This window comes from Chenopodium album, chromosome 18 (genome assembly GCF_948465745.1).
Source record: "Chenopodium album chromosome 18, dcCheAlbu1.1, whole genome shotgun sequence".
In the NCBI taxonomy this organism is placed as follows: Eukaryota; Viridiplantae; Streptophyta; class Magnoliopsida; order Caryophyllales; family Amaranthaceae; genus Chenopodium; species Chenopodium album.
This window is the reverse complement of record NC_137851.1, coordinates 50,390,575-50,402,962: the sequence shown is the minus strand read 5'-3', so window position 1 is coordinate 50,402,962 and position 12,388 is coordinate 50,390,575. Positions and strand designations below refer to the sequence as shown.

General features: G+C 31.7%; 1 protein-coding gene and 1 long non-coding RNA gene across 2 annotated transcripts; one reads left to right on the top strand and one right to left on the bottom strand.

Annotated features, from left to right (window-relative positions):
• Positions 1-4,589: 4,589 nt before the first annotated feature.
• Positions 4,590-7,359, bottom strand: LOC145591038 (uncharacterized). Its single transcript, XR_014102233.1, has 2 exons — positions 6,612-7,359; positions 4,590-6,522 (listed from the first exon to the last, which is right to left on the bottom strand). It is a non-coding gene; the product is annotated as an uncharacterized LOC145591038 (long non-coding RNA).
• Positions 7,360-10,642: 3,283 nt separating this feature from the next.
• Positions 10,643-12,313, top strand: LOC145592327 (uncharacterized). Its single transcript, XM_081648770.1, has one exon. The coding sequence runs from the start codon at positions 10,643-10,645 to the stop codon at positions 12,311-12,313; it is 1,671 nt and encodes a 556-aa protein (XP_081504896.1).
• Positions 12,314-12,388: the final 75 nt, after the last annotated feature.

Below are 12,388 nucleotides of genomic sequence, written 5' to 3'. Positions count from 1 at the left end.
TAGATATTACGTCAAACCATAAAATCCATGCAAAATTCAATTTTTTTTTTATTTTTTTTTTTTTTTTTTGTTTTTATAAACTAAAAGCAGATCTAACTAATAAATGCACCTGGTATAAAAAAAAAAGAAGAAGAAAAAAAAAACCATTTAATTAAATGCATTTAAAAAAGCTAACATATAGTATATTAATACAATCCAAAAAGACAAAAAATACCTTTTCATCAAGTAGATATAAGGTTTGAAAGACTGTTGCTCTAGCATTGGAAGATATCTTTTGTCTTGCTTTTTCAACGACTCTAACTTTGACTGTGAAATTCATGGAGCTAGGATTAAGCTCATTAAGATACATGCGTTCTGTTTTCATTCGGAACAAGAAAAAAAAATTATGATTAGATAATATAACTTGTATTTGTAATCAATAACAATATTAAAATCTGTTAAAACAGAGAAGCTAAGTTTTTTTTTTCCTTGAAATAAGATTGTTTTTTGTTCTTTTTATTGTTTTTTAACTGAAATTACAAGAACCATATTTACATTTTCTGAGATGTATACATATTTTATAAAGAAAATAACTATTTATCTGAATTAATTTAACAAGAAAAAATAAAGAATATTTAGATTTCTTACCTTGTGATTTTTTATCAACACAATGAGATTTTGCTTAGATTTGTTTGAAAAACTTTGAATGACTACTTGTTGTTATAGTAGGGTTTTGTTGAGTAAAAGAGTGTAAGTAAGTGATAAAAGATCTGATTTCCTTATAAAGTGTACAAAATAGGTCTATGAAAAAAAGGAAGTCTTAGCTTGATGAATAGTAGTAAATTATTTTAATAATTATTAAATGGTAAAGATTGAATTGAGTATGAAATTATAAAATTAAATTATTATGTGGTAAAGAATGTTTTGAAAAGAACGTTCATGAAACTAATAAAATTATATCTTTATTAGATTTTATCCTATTTTATTTTATTTTATTTTATTTTATTTTAAGAATAGTAAAGATTGGAGAGTACTTCATTAAATATTGGCGTTGGATAGAATTGTTGTTATAGCTAGTAAAAAAAAAAAATTGTGGCTACATTTTTTTAAAAATAAAAAGGATAATATAAAGACTGGATTAAGTACATTATTATTAAATTATCTATATTTTTGCATAAATTGGTGATTTGCCAGAATTAAATTTATCGTATATATAATTGTTTTTTTTTAACTTGTTATTCTGATATTTATTTTTGTGTTGAAAAGAGATAATAATGATATGGAATTTTAGAGTAGTATGTTAACCACTAATGTTTCCATAATAGTACAAGAGGCCATACTTTCTCTACTTTAAGTTTTTCTAGTTTGACAAGCAAAGTATGATGTATTTCCACTAATGTTGACTGTTTCTTTTTGTTTTTTTTTGGCAGTACATTACCTACTCAACTTCCTTTGCTCTACATACTTCTACAATGAGATTATTTCTAAAGTGTGAGTTTGTTTTTATGTATTTTGACTAAAGAAAAACAATCAGTAATAGATGTGTTCGCATGTGTCGTTAATTTGGAAACTTGGTGGCATTAATTTGGTTAGTTCTAATTAATAGGTTAAATTGTGCCATGAATTTAGAATTGAAACAAAGCAATCAATAGTCTAACAAATCAATAAACTTACTAATTATTGATCATGCTACATTTGTCCGATGTGTAAACTATCCTTCTAATAATTAATTAGAAGGATCAATAAAGCATGGGGATCTAAATCAAGTAGGGTCATTTGTTCATCAGATAATATAAAACAACTAACCTTTTTTTTTAAAAAAAATATATAATATTGTTTTTTTTGAGGGAAGTATATAATATTATTTGGTAGCCCATATATATCAACGGTTGAATATTTCAGTATAAGATTTGATAAGACATGACATCATTGATCCTTCATGAATTATGGCCAAATAATTATTAACATGTATATTAATTGCATATTTACCATTGAATCATCTCACCTTGGTATAATGAAATTAAGTCGGTACTTTTTTTTTTGCAAAAAAAAAGAAAACCATTGCAGAACCATTGTTGCTGAAGAGGGGTTTTTAATTAATCATTATTAAGACTACTTTAATATTTTAAACTTTACTTAGTGAGTCCTTAATAATAATAGGTAAGGTTATTGCAGATGTCTTACCGTGAGTTGTAGTCTAAATTTAGATATCATGAAGTAATTTTTCTTGAAAAAAAAATAGTATTTTATCTCTTTTCATCTTTTTTTTTTCTTTTTGGCTTTTAAATATAAAGAAATAATTTTTTTATTATGTACAATAGTGACTGAAGAGGATTGACACTTCTCGTTTTTTTATTTCATTTTATTTTTTTAATATTTTAATTTTGTTGTAATGTTTTACTACGTAGAATTCAGTAGGAGCCATTTTTTATATTTTCTTTTTTAGAAAGGTACACAGTAAATATTTTTGATTCACTAAATAAAAAAATAAAAGATAAATGACATTTTCCTTTTTTTTTCTCCGAAAACATTGTAACAATTATTATTATTTTTTCACACGTAAAAATGACAAAATTTTTGAAGGAATTAAATGATAATATACACATTAATAATAATTAATTATTGAACTAAATTGTTACTAACCTTATTCTACATGTAAATGTTAAATTTGCAAATCGAATATATAAAAAATGAAGTCCAAATTATTTACTGTTTACTATAGCATGACTAATAATTTATAATTGATGTGAAACAATGATTTTAATTATACTTATTGTAAAAAGTAATAAATGTAGATGGAGATAGTACCTATTAGACTGAGACTTTACCCTTGTTGCTTTATTTTTTATCTACTGAATTGGAAAACCTGTAGAAAGAAATGCATAAACCTTTTAATCAATTCAACTTATATTATAAAGTTCATATGTTTAAATTTTCGGCTATTTCATCAAATGCCACTGAGCAATTTAAAAATTCACCAAATGCCATTGGACTTTTCAGAATTCACCAAATGCTACCGAGTTTTTAAAAAATTCACAGAGTGCCATTAATGACTAACAATAGTTAACTCCATTAGTCATTTAGGCTAATTATGCCACGTGTCATATTCTTATTGGTTCATTTTATTATTATTATATTTATTAAAAAATTAAAATAAAAAAAATAAAAAAACAAAAAAAAAAACCTTAACCCCAGCCACTCCCACCGCACCACCGCCCCAACGCCAGCCCAACCCCTTGCTCCCACCCCCACCGGCGACCAGACCAACATTCTGTTCGACATCGGCGGCGACCCTTCCCTCCACTTTTAAAACACCATTCTCCCCTCCCACCGTCGTCTAGCCCCATCACCTACGTCGCCATGTCGGCGAAGCTAATTCACCCATCCCCCTACAATCTCCATCAACTTTCCTCCCTTAAACCACCATCTCCGACACACTAAAACCCCAAAATTGAAATATCCAAAATCTTAACCCTAATGCGATTTTAAGGTTTTCAATTTTGAGGTTTAAGTGAGGTGGTTCAGGGGGTGGAGATGGGAAGGGGAGGGGGCGGTTTGGGTTCGCCGGAGCGGGGAGGGTTTATTGGTCACCAACAGTGGGGAGTGGAGGGTGCTTTGGTCATCCTGCGGTGGGGAGGGGAATTGAGGGATTTTCGATGGAGAAAGAGAAGGTTGCGAATTGCGGGAAGGGTGGCTGGGTTGCGTCGTCGGTGCGGGCTGGCTAAGCTGGGTCGCCGGCGTGGTTGTTTAGGGCTGGGTCGCCGCGGTGGGGATAGGGTGGTGGCACTGTGGCAGTGACAGACGGTGGTTGGGGCTGGGTCATGGTGGGTGTTTTTTTTTTAAGTTTTTTATTAAGTTATTAATTTACTAATTTAATAATCAACCAATCATAAGCCACCACGTGACATAATTAGCCTAAATGACTAACGGAGTTAACTGCCGTTAGTCATTAATGGCACTCGGTGAATTTTTTTAAAAATTCAGTGGCATTTGGTGAATTCTGAAAAGTCCGATGACATTTGGTGAATTTTTAAATTGCTTAGTGGCATTTGATGAAATAGCTGTTAAATTTTAGATGTCAAATTTTAATCTGAAAAAAGATAACTTTAAAAGACTTAAGAAGATACATACAAAATCGGAGGCAATGATGTCTATATATGAATATTAGCTTAATGTGATTATCAAAAAAATGTAATAATACGATATTTATTGTAACTTATTTTCATTAATACTAATCACTTATATAACAAAGTTCAAAAGCTAATATTGTACCCAGAACATAGAACAAAATATTAAATGTTATGTGCTAAATTATCCCCGATTACTTTAGAATATCGTAAGATACTACATATTTAATTGAGTTTAGAAGATACCCTTTTGGTGTTTTTGTGGTATATACCACAACATTTTTAGCCTTTTTAGCCCGAGATAGTGCCACATACAACTGACCATGTGAAAAGCATGGTCGGGGAAGATATATTGATACTCGATTCAATGTTTGCCCTTGTGACTTATTAATTGTCATGGCAAAACATAGTTTAATTGGAAATTGCTTTCTTTCAAAAGCAAAAGGATAGCTGCTATTCGCCGGAGGTCACAAATTTGCTCGATGCACAAAAACAGGTTTACCCTTGTATTGTCCAACAGAAATCTCACAAACAATAACGTTGGGTAGAAAGGTCTTACAGATTAATCTCGTACCATTACAGAGTCCTTGAGAAGGCAATATGTTTCGTAACAAAATTACCGGACAATTCTTCTTAAGGACAAGCTCATGGGGACTCATTCCTCCTGGACAAAGTTTATTTATAAACTCTGTCGTATAGATGTTTCATGTATCATTGAGCATTACATCAAAACTCTTGTAAGTTACTGATTCTCCCGGAAATTGGTCTATTAAGATTGTATTCACCAAATCAACATCATCATTCATAGGTGTTAAAATTTCCCTATCTGCAAAGATTTCTGATGTTATTGTTCCCTTCTCAACTTCTGGATATGTTGCATTTATAATCTTCAAAACGGGATCTTCTTCCATCAGCAAGTGTTGAATCATTCCATCGGGTAGTCTGACATAATCACTCTCACTTTTTTGTAATTCACCATTTCCAAGAGACAGCAAGAATGAACTAAATGATGGGTCTTCACAAGCTCTCTGATTTTCTGTTAGTTTAAATATTATCAAAGCTGTCCAGATGTACGAAGTCACTATGCTTGCTTCAACAGCTTGTCTATGTGACTTGTGAGGTACAAATGGTAGAACTTGTCTAAAGTCTCCGCCAAGAATAATGAGCTTGCCACCAAATAGCGAGGTATTTTCACATAAATCTTGGAGTAGCAAATCCAGAGCATGTAAATTGCCTTGTTGGCCATAGAAGCCTCATCCCATATAATCAGAGCTGTCTCTTTTATCAAATATACCAAACTACCTTGTTTAGGCACATCACATGTCAAAGAGTTCTCATGGTCAACCGGTATTTTGAATCTTGAGTGAGCTGTTCTCCCTGAAGGAAGATTTGATGCTGCTATTCCGGATGTTGCAGTTGGTAGTACAATTTTATTCATCATTCTGACTTCTGCATATAAGCAATTGCATAAAAAGGTCTTCCCAGTTCCACCCGGTCCATCAATAGAAATAGCACCTCCTTTTCCTTCATGTATGTGTTTCATTATACACTGGAATGCTTCAAATTGAGTTGTGTTCAAACGTTCTTTTGAATTTATGAATTCCTCGGGAATAGCTGTATCTAGAGCATCTGCTATATCTCTTGTTTTTTCTGAATTCATCAGCAACAATGTAGCTCAGATGATCTAGGCCAAAAGTTTTGAGTGATTTACCCATTGATTCAAGATGTTGTTCAAGCACACTAACAATTAGCTGCTTGATTTTATTAGTATCACCCTTAAATTTGTGACTGAAATCTTCTGACATTGCTGTGTAAAACTTATTCCATAAAGCAGATGGATCACTTGGTTGACAGAAGATCAAGACTGTTGCAAAAAGCCTTCGAAAAGCATCTTTTAATTGCACTTCAGAAGCTTCGGCTAAGCATATAGATGCAGCATCATCATCCTCTAAAAGACCAAGTTGTTGAGCAGTTTCTTGGAATGTAGCACAGACATAATTTTCAACTGTACGCAGGTCTAAAAAAGACCCTGCATTTCTAACATTGAGCAGCAAAAGTCGGAGGAAAAAACGTTCACCTTCGGCAAGTAGGACAAATGCCATTTGTCCAATAACAGTGAGCTTTTTTTGCCTCAGAATCCATGTTTTTGTACGTGCATCCCATCTGTAGTGCTCTGGGAATTCACCGTATAAAAGTTCAGTGCCACCTTATGTTTTTGCATTCATTGAGAAATATTCTGTTAACGAAGTCCGTGAATGTTTTGGATCTCTCACGACTGAATTAAGATTTTCATGTGGTCTTATAGCAATGGACTGCATATTCGGTAAGTGTATAGGCAATGGCATGACAGGAGGATAGATTTCGTACAAATCGAACCCCAAAAATTCGTCATGCTGCTTCACATGGGGATACCCACCTGCAAAATTGTTACATTTCAATTTCATTGATATATTTGAAATTACAAAGATAGAACAAAATTATGTAAATTGAATAGTTATTACCGACCTGCCAGATTGAAATTGTTCAATTTCATCGAATTTGTTATCAGTTGTGGCAGATATCTTGTATGAAATTCGATCATGCCCTTTATAAACGTACTTGTACAGATACTTCACTGCTTTGATAGTTGAGCATACCTCAACATTTAGGTGATACTCAAACATGAGTAGTAAATACGGATTGTAAGGTACCACCCATCGATTGTCTAGCTGTGTAGTTCTAATTTTCACCTTTTCACCTATTTCTCTTCTCCTATATATAGGATATCCATCTTTGTTGTTTGATGTCTCTGCCACATATTCTTTTGGGTACCCATTCTTACACGCAAGTTTTTTCCCATTCATTTGCATGCAAGGGCATTTCAGATTTGGCTTGCCACATGGTCCATGCATCATATGAGTCAAGACAACTTTACGAAGCAAAGGATTATCAAATGAGGGTATTTCAGCCGAAACAAATTTGTCATAGTCTGTCAGCCCTCTTATCTTGAAGTTAGATTTCAGCATAATCAAGAAATGTGCATGTGGCAGACCCCTTTTTGGAATTCAACAACGTAGATCATTGCTGCCACCTCACCCAACACGTTTTTCTTCATAATCTGCTTCTTAAGCGCTAATAGTTTAACACGGAATATCCGGGCTACAATATCTGGTGTATCCTGCGCTTTTTCACCATGTTGTAGTTCAGCCTTTATTTCTGGCCAATTTGCATTGCACGTCATGGTAATGAAAAGATCTGGTTTGCCATATCTCTAAACCAACGTTGCACGGAACGCGGGACGGCAGCGCGTTCCCCGTACTGGGTCGTATGTCCCAAAACGCGGTACGGACTCGTCCCGGTTCGTTGTGGTGCGCGATTTGGAACGTCGTTGATGGAGTACCCATTTGTGGGTGCAAGAACCTTCAATTTTCTTGAGTAGCAAGGACTAGCAACTGTATTTTGTCTAAAATTTCAGGTTTAATCGGAGCTTTTAAGATTTACATTAATGGAAGAAGATAAGAAAGGGTAGAAGGAAGAAGATGTAGCTGAAAAGTCACATGCACTGCTAAAAAGTTGTGGACCCTACCTTATAATCTTTTCTTTTTTTTTGAAACCACCTTATTATCTTTTCTTGTTATTTTTAATTGTTTAATGTTATGTAATGGTAGTAGTGGTACTACTTTATTTTATTTTATTTTATTTTTTGACAGCAAGTGGTACTACTTTTTTTAAGAGTTTACGGAGTAGTCTATGCTTTAGTATTGTAACTTGTACTATTGAATAGTCGAATACCAAACATCGTACATAAATTGGCTTTGTTCAATGTATTTATAACTTTACTTTTTTATATTTGGTTGTCTCATTGGGAAAGAAGTCATGGATAATTATGTAGTCTTACAAATTATTATGTTTTTAGGAATATACAAATTAAAGCTAATACTACAGTAGTAAATATTACGAAGATAAAATACATACTAATGTAATAATACTTTTTTTTTAACCGATACTACTATAATAATACTTAATAAAGAATTATTGATCAATTTTCTCTATTAATTAATTTTGCATGAAGATGAATTAATAATTAATCAAAATATAAACATAAGCACACTTATCGAAATATCAAATATTATAATAAACTAGTATCACAATATGGGAGTATAGTACATAAGAAAAGGTATTATTTTGTCTAATGAAAAATTAGATTAATAATTTATTTTAGAATTAAAAATTTTACTTGCCATCAAAGCAAAAGTGACAAATAAGATTTAAGAATTTTGACACATAGGTAAAAACAATGAATAGTGAATAATTATAATTTAAATTATTTTTTTAAAAAAAACTAAGTAATAATTATCTTTTTTTTACATATATGGATGCAAATTTTTGATCGCAAATATCTTTAATCCCTCCCAATCAAATATTATAAAAGTTTGATTAATAAAACTAAATCTCATATGACTAATTCCCCATAATTTTTAATAATTAAAAAATTATAAATGAGCCTAACATTTAAACAGAACGAGTTTATTAAATAAACGCATAGGCAAAAGACTTATTTTGATTAATAAAAAAACGAGATTTATCACTTTTTTTTTAATTAAAAATTTAAATTGTCGCATAAGAAAAATTAATGAATAAGGTTAGTTTGGGATTTTAATTCAAGCGTCACGTAAAATAAATAAAACAACAAAAGATAATTTGAGTGTTAAAATTAAAAAATTATCTTATGATATTAGAAATTTTATTATATATCTAATAAATGATCTTCATAAATTTACAAATTTTTAAATAAAAAAAATGATTTTGTAGAACCGTGCAACGCACGGGCTTACATCTAGTAAAGAATTAAATTAGAAATCTTATACCCCAAACCCTAAACTCTAAATCAAACTATGTACGAAGTTAAATTGATATCCTAAACCAACTATATATTATATGATTGATTGATTAATAGATGACCTCCATACGATAGTAAAGTATTATGCAGAATAAGATCAAATTAACTATTTTGTCGTTCATTGATCACTAGACGAACTATGTACGAAAGTTGAGTGTTATCTCTAAAGAAAAAGATCAAATGAACTATTTTATGATTGATTGATCAATTGATGACTTATGTACCAAATTATTATCCATAAAGAATAAAAATCAAATCAACTTACATTATATGATTGATTGATTAATAGATGACCTCCGTACGATAATAAAGTATAATCTCTAAGGAATTAGATCAAATTAACTATTCTATGAATGATTGTTCATTATAAGACCTATGTACGATAATATTATCCATAAAGAATAAAAATCAAATCAACTTACATTATATGATTGATTGATTAATAGATGACCTCCGTACGATAATAAAGTATAATCTCTAAGTAATAGCTTCAAATTAACTATTCTATGAATGATTGTTCATTATACGACTTATGTACGACAATATTATCCCTAAAGAATAAAATCAAATTAACTATATATTATATGATTGATTGATTAATAGATGACCTCCATACGATAATAAAGTATAATCTCTAAGTAATAGCTTCAAATTAACAATTCTATGAATGATTGTTCATTATACGACCTATGTACGACAATATTATCCCTAAAGAATAAAATCAAATTAACTATTCTATGATTGATTGGTCAATAGACGATCTATGTACGAAAGTATTATCCATATAAAAAATAAGATCATATTAAGTATTCTATAATTGATTAATCAATAGACGACCTATTTACGAGATTATTATGATGTAGTACGATTGATAGATAAATAGACCCGTGTACTAAAATATGATCTAGTGATTAATTAAAATTATAACATTTAGCTATCCAAGTATAAACTATAAAGTGATACAATAAACTATTATGATAATTGTACATCATTATATTATTACCCATTATTTTATTTTTTATTATTCTTATTAGAGATACTTGTAAAAAAATAAAAAAAAAAAAAAAAATAAAAAAAAAAAAAAAAAATAGATTGAAAGTGCATGTACATCATCATTGAAAGTTAGAAGCCGTTACTTACTCTCCATTATCCCATTATTATTTTTATTTGTTTATTAAAATATACATCGTACATATCACTCATGTATTCAATATTCATCATTTACAAGTAAACATTCATCAGTTCATCTCTTTCAATGTAAAGAAACGAAGAGTCACAACACCTCACAAAATCCATCCAAATTCAATCAATTCTTCCTCTTGCTTCCTATAAAATCATGTTTTTACAGAAGAATAATTATAATACCCATCTCCATCACTACCAATTAAAAAAAAAACAAAAAAATCAAAAAAATCAAAAATCATTTTCTGGTTCATATACTAGAATTTTCAACCATTTTTTTGGCCCTCCACCTGGAAAACCAGCAGGAATCACTCGATGCCCAGTGATTTCATCAAGCCGGGAAAAACTTCAAAAATTGAGAAAGAGAATAGAAGATGATGAGAAAGCAGGTTTATCACCATCAATTACTAAATCCACTATTAGTAATAAAGGTGCAGCAGCAACCGTTAAGCCCATAGTGGAAGCTTTTGGTACTATGGAGAGACATCAAGTTGATCTTGCAATTACTAAAGCTTTGTGTTCAAATGGAATTCCATTCAATGTGTTGAGAAACCCAGATTTCATTGCCATGGTGAAGGCAATTAATCATGCTCCAAGTGACTATTCTCCACCTCCGTATGACAGAGCAAGGACTACTTTATTGGATGATTGTTACCGGGAAGTTGAAAAGGAATTGGCTCCGGTGAAGGATACTTGGACCAGTCAAGGGATTTCTATAATATCCGATGGGTGGACAAATGTTAAGCATCAACCTCTCATTAATGTTGTGGCATCCAATAGCAGGGGCTCCATGTTTATGTATGCTGATAATTTTTCAGGCGTAGAAAAGACGGGGAAGGAAATTGCAGACTATCTTCTCAAATCAATTGATGAAGTTGGGCCTTCAAATGTCCTTCAAGTAGTCACCGATAATGCAGCAAATTGTAAAGCAGCAGGGAAGGAAATTGAGAAGGTACACAAGCATATATTTTGGAGTCCATGTACTGTGCATACTTTGAATCTTATATATAAAGATTTTGCTAATGTTTTCCCATGGATGTTGAACACTTATAAAAAGGGGAAAAACATAGTAAAATTCTTTCTAAATCATGATCAAGCACATGCTATTTTTAGAGCCCAATCCGGACTTGAGTTATTAAAAGTTGCTAAAACACGATTTGCCTCACATTATATTTTGTTGAGTCGATTACGAGAATGTAGGGAAGCCCTAGCAACCACTACTGTCCTTAGGAGTTGGAAAGATTGGGTAGGGAAAGGAGATGAACGTATAAGGAATTTAGGGGCAGAAGTTGCTTTGACAATAGCTGATGAGGAATTTTGGGATGAGGTTGATAATATTCTTGCTATTACTAAGCCTATTTATTTAATGATAAAATTTGCTGATGGTGAGGGACAAAAAATGGGTGAAGTTTATGAAAAAATGGATTGTATGATAGGGGAAATTGGTGATATCATGAAAAATAATAAACATGTAGAATATAGAGATAAAATGCAAGAAATTTTGATTGCTCGTTGGGAAAAAATGAACATTCCTATGCATTGCTTAGGTTTTGCCCTCAATCCTTTCTATTATGATTCAAATTATTTGACTTCTGCTGCCCCTGGTGGAGTTGAGAGAAGGGCTCCTAATCTTGATAGAGAAGTGGTTTCGGGTGTTCTTGAAGCATTTGATAAAATCGGAGAGGATGTGCATGAAAAAAAATTATTGCGTGAACAGATGGCCAAATTTCAGCAAAAAGAAGGAAATTTTGGGACAAATGCATCTAAGATAGATGCTGTGACTATGTCACCAATCTCATGGTGGTCTACATATGGTTCCGAAACTCCGGAGTTGGCAGAGATAGCTGTTAAAGTTTTATCACAGCCAATTACAAGTTCTTCTGCCGAAAGAGTTTGGAGTACCTATTCTTACATCCACAATATTAAGAGAAATAGACTCAATGCTCTCCGTGCCGATAAGTTGGTGTTTATCCACTCTAACTTGAGACTTATCTCACGCTTCACAAAAAGCTACACAAATGGCCCTTATAGGATGTGGGATATCGACCCCGAGAGCTCTTATATTGAAGATTCAACCTTAAGAATGGATGACATAAGGTGGGTGCTCATTGAGGATAATGCAACTAATAAGAGAAAAAGAAGTTGACATAGCTGCTAGTCATACTTAATCAGTTTATCTTCTGTAGTTCTGTTCTTTGGTTTTTTTTTTTTTTTTTTTTTT

What these genes read in the sequence shown, in the direction of transcription:
- LOC145592327 (XM_081648770.1), top strand. Translation starts at nt 10,643, where the DNA reads ATGGAGAGACATCAAGTTGATCTTGCAATTACTAAAGCTTTGTGTTCA.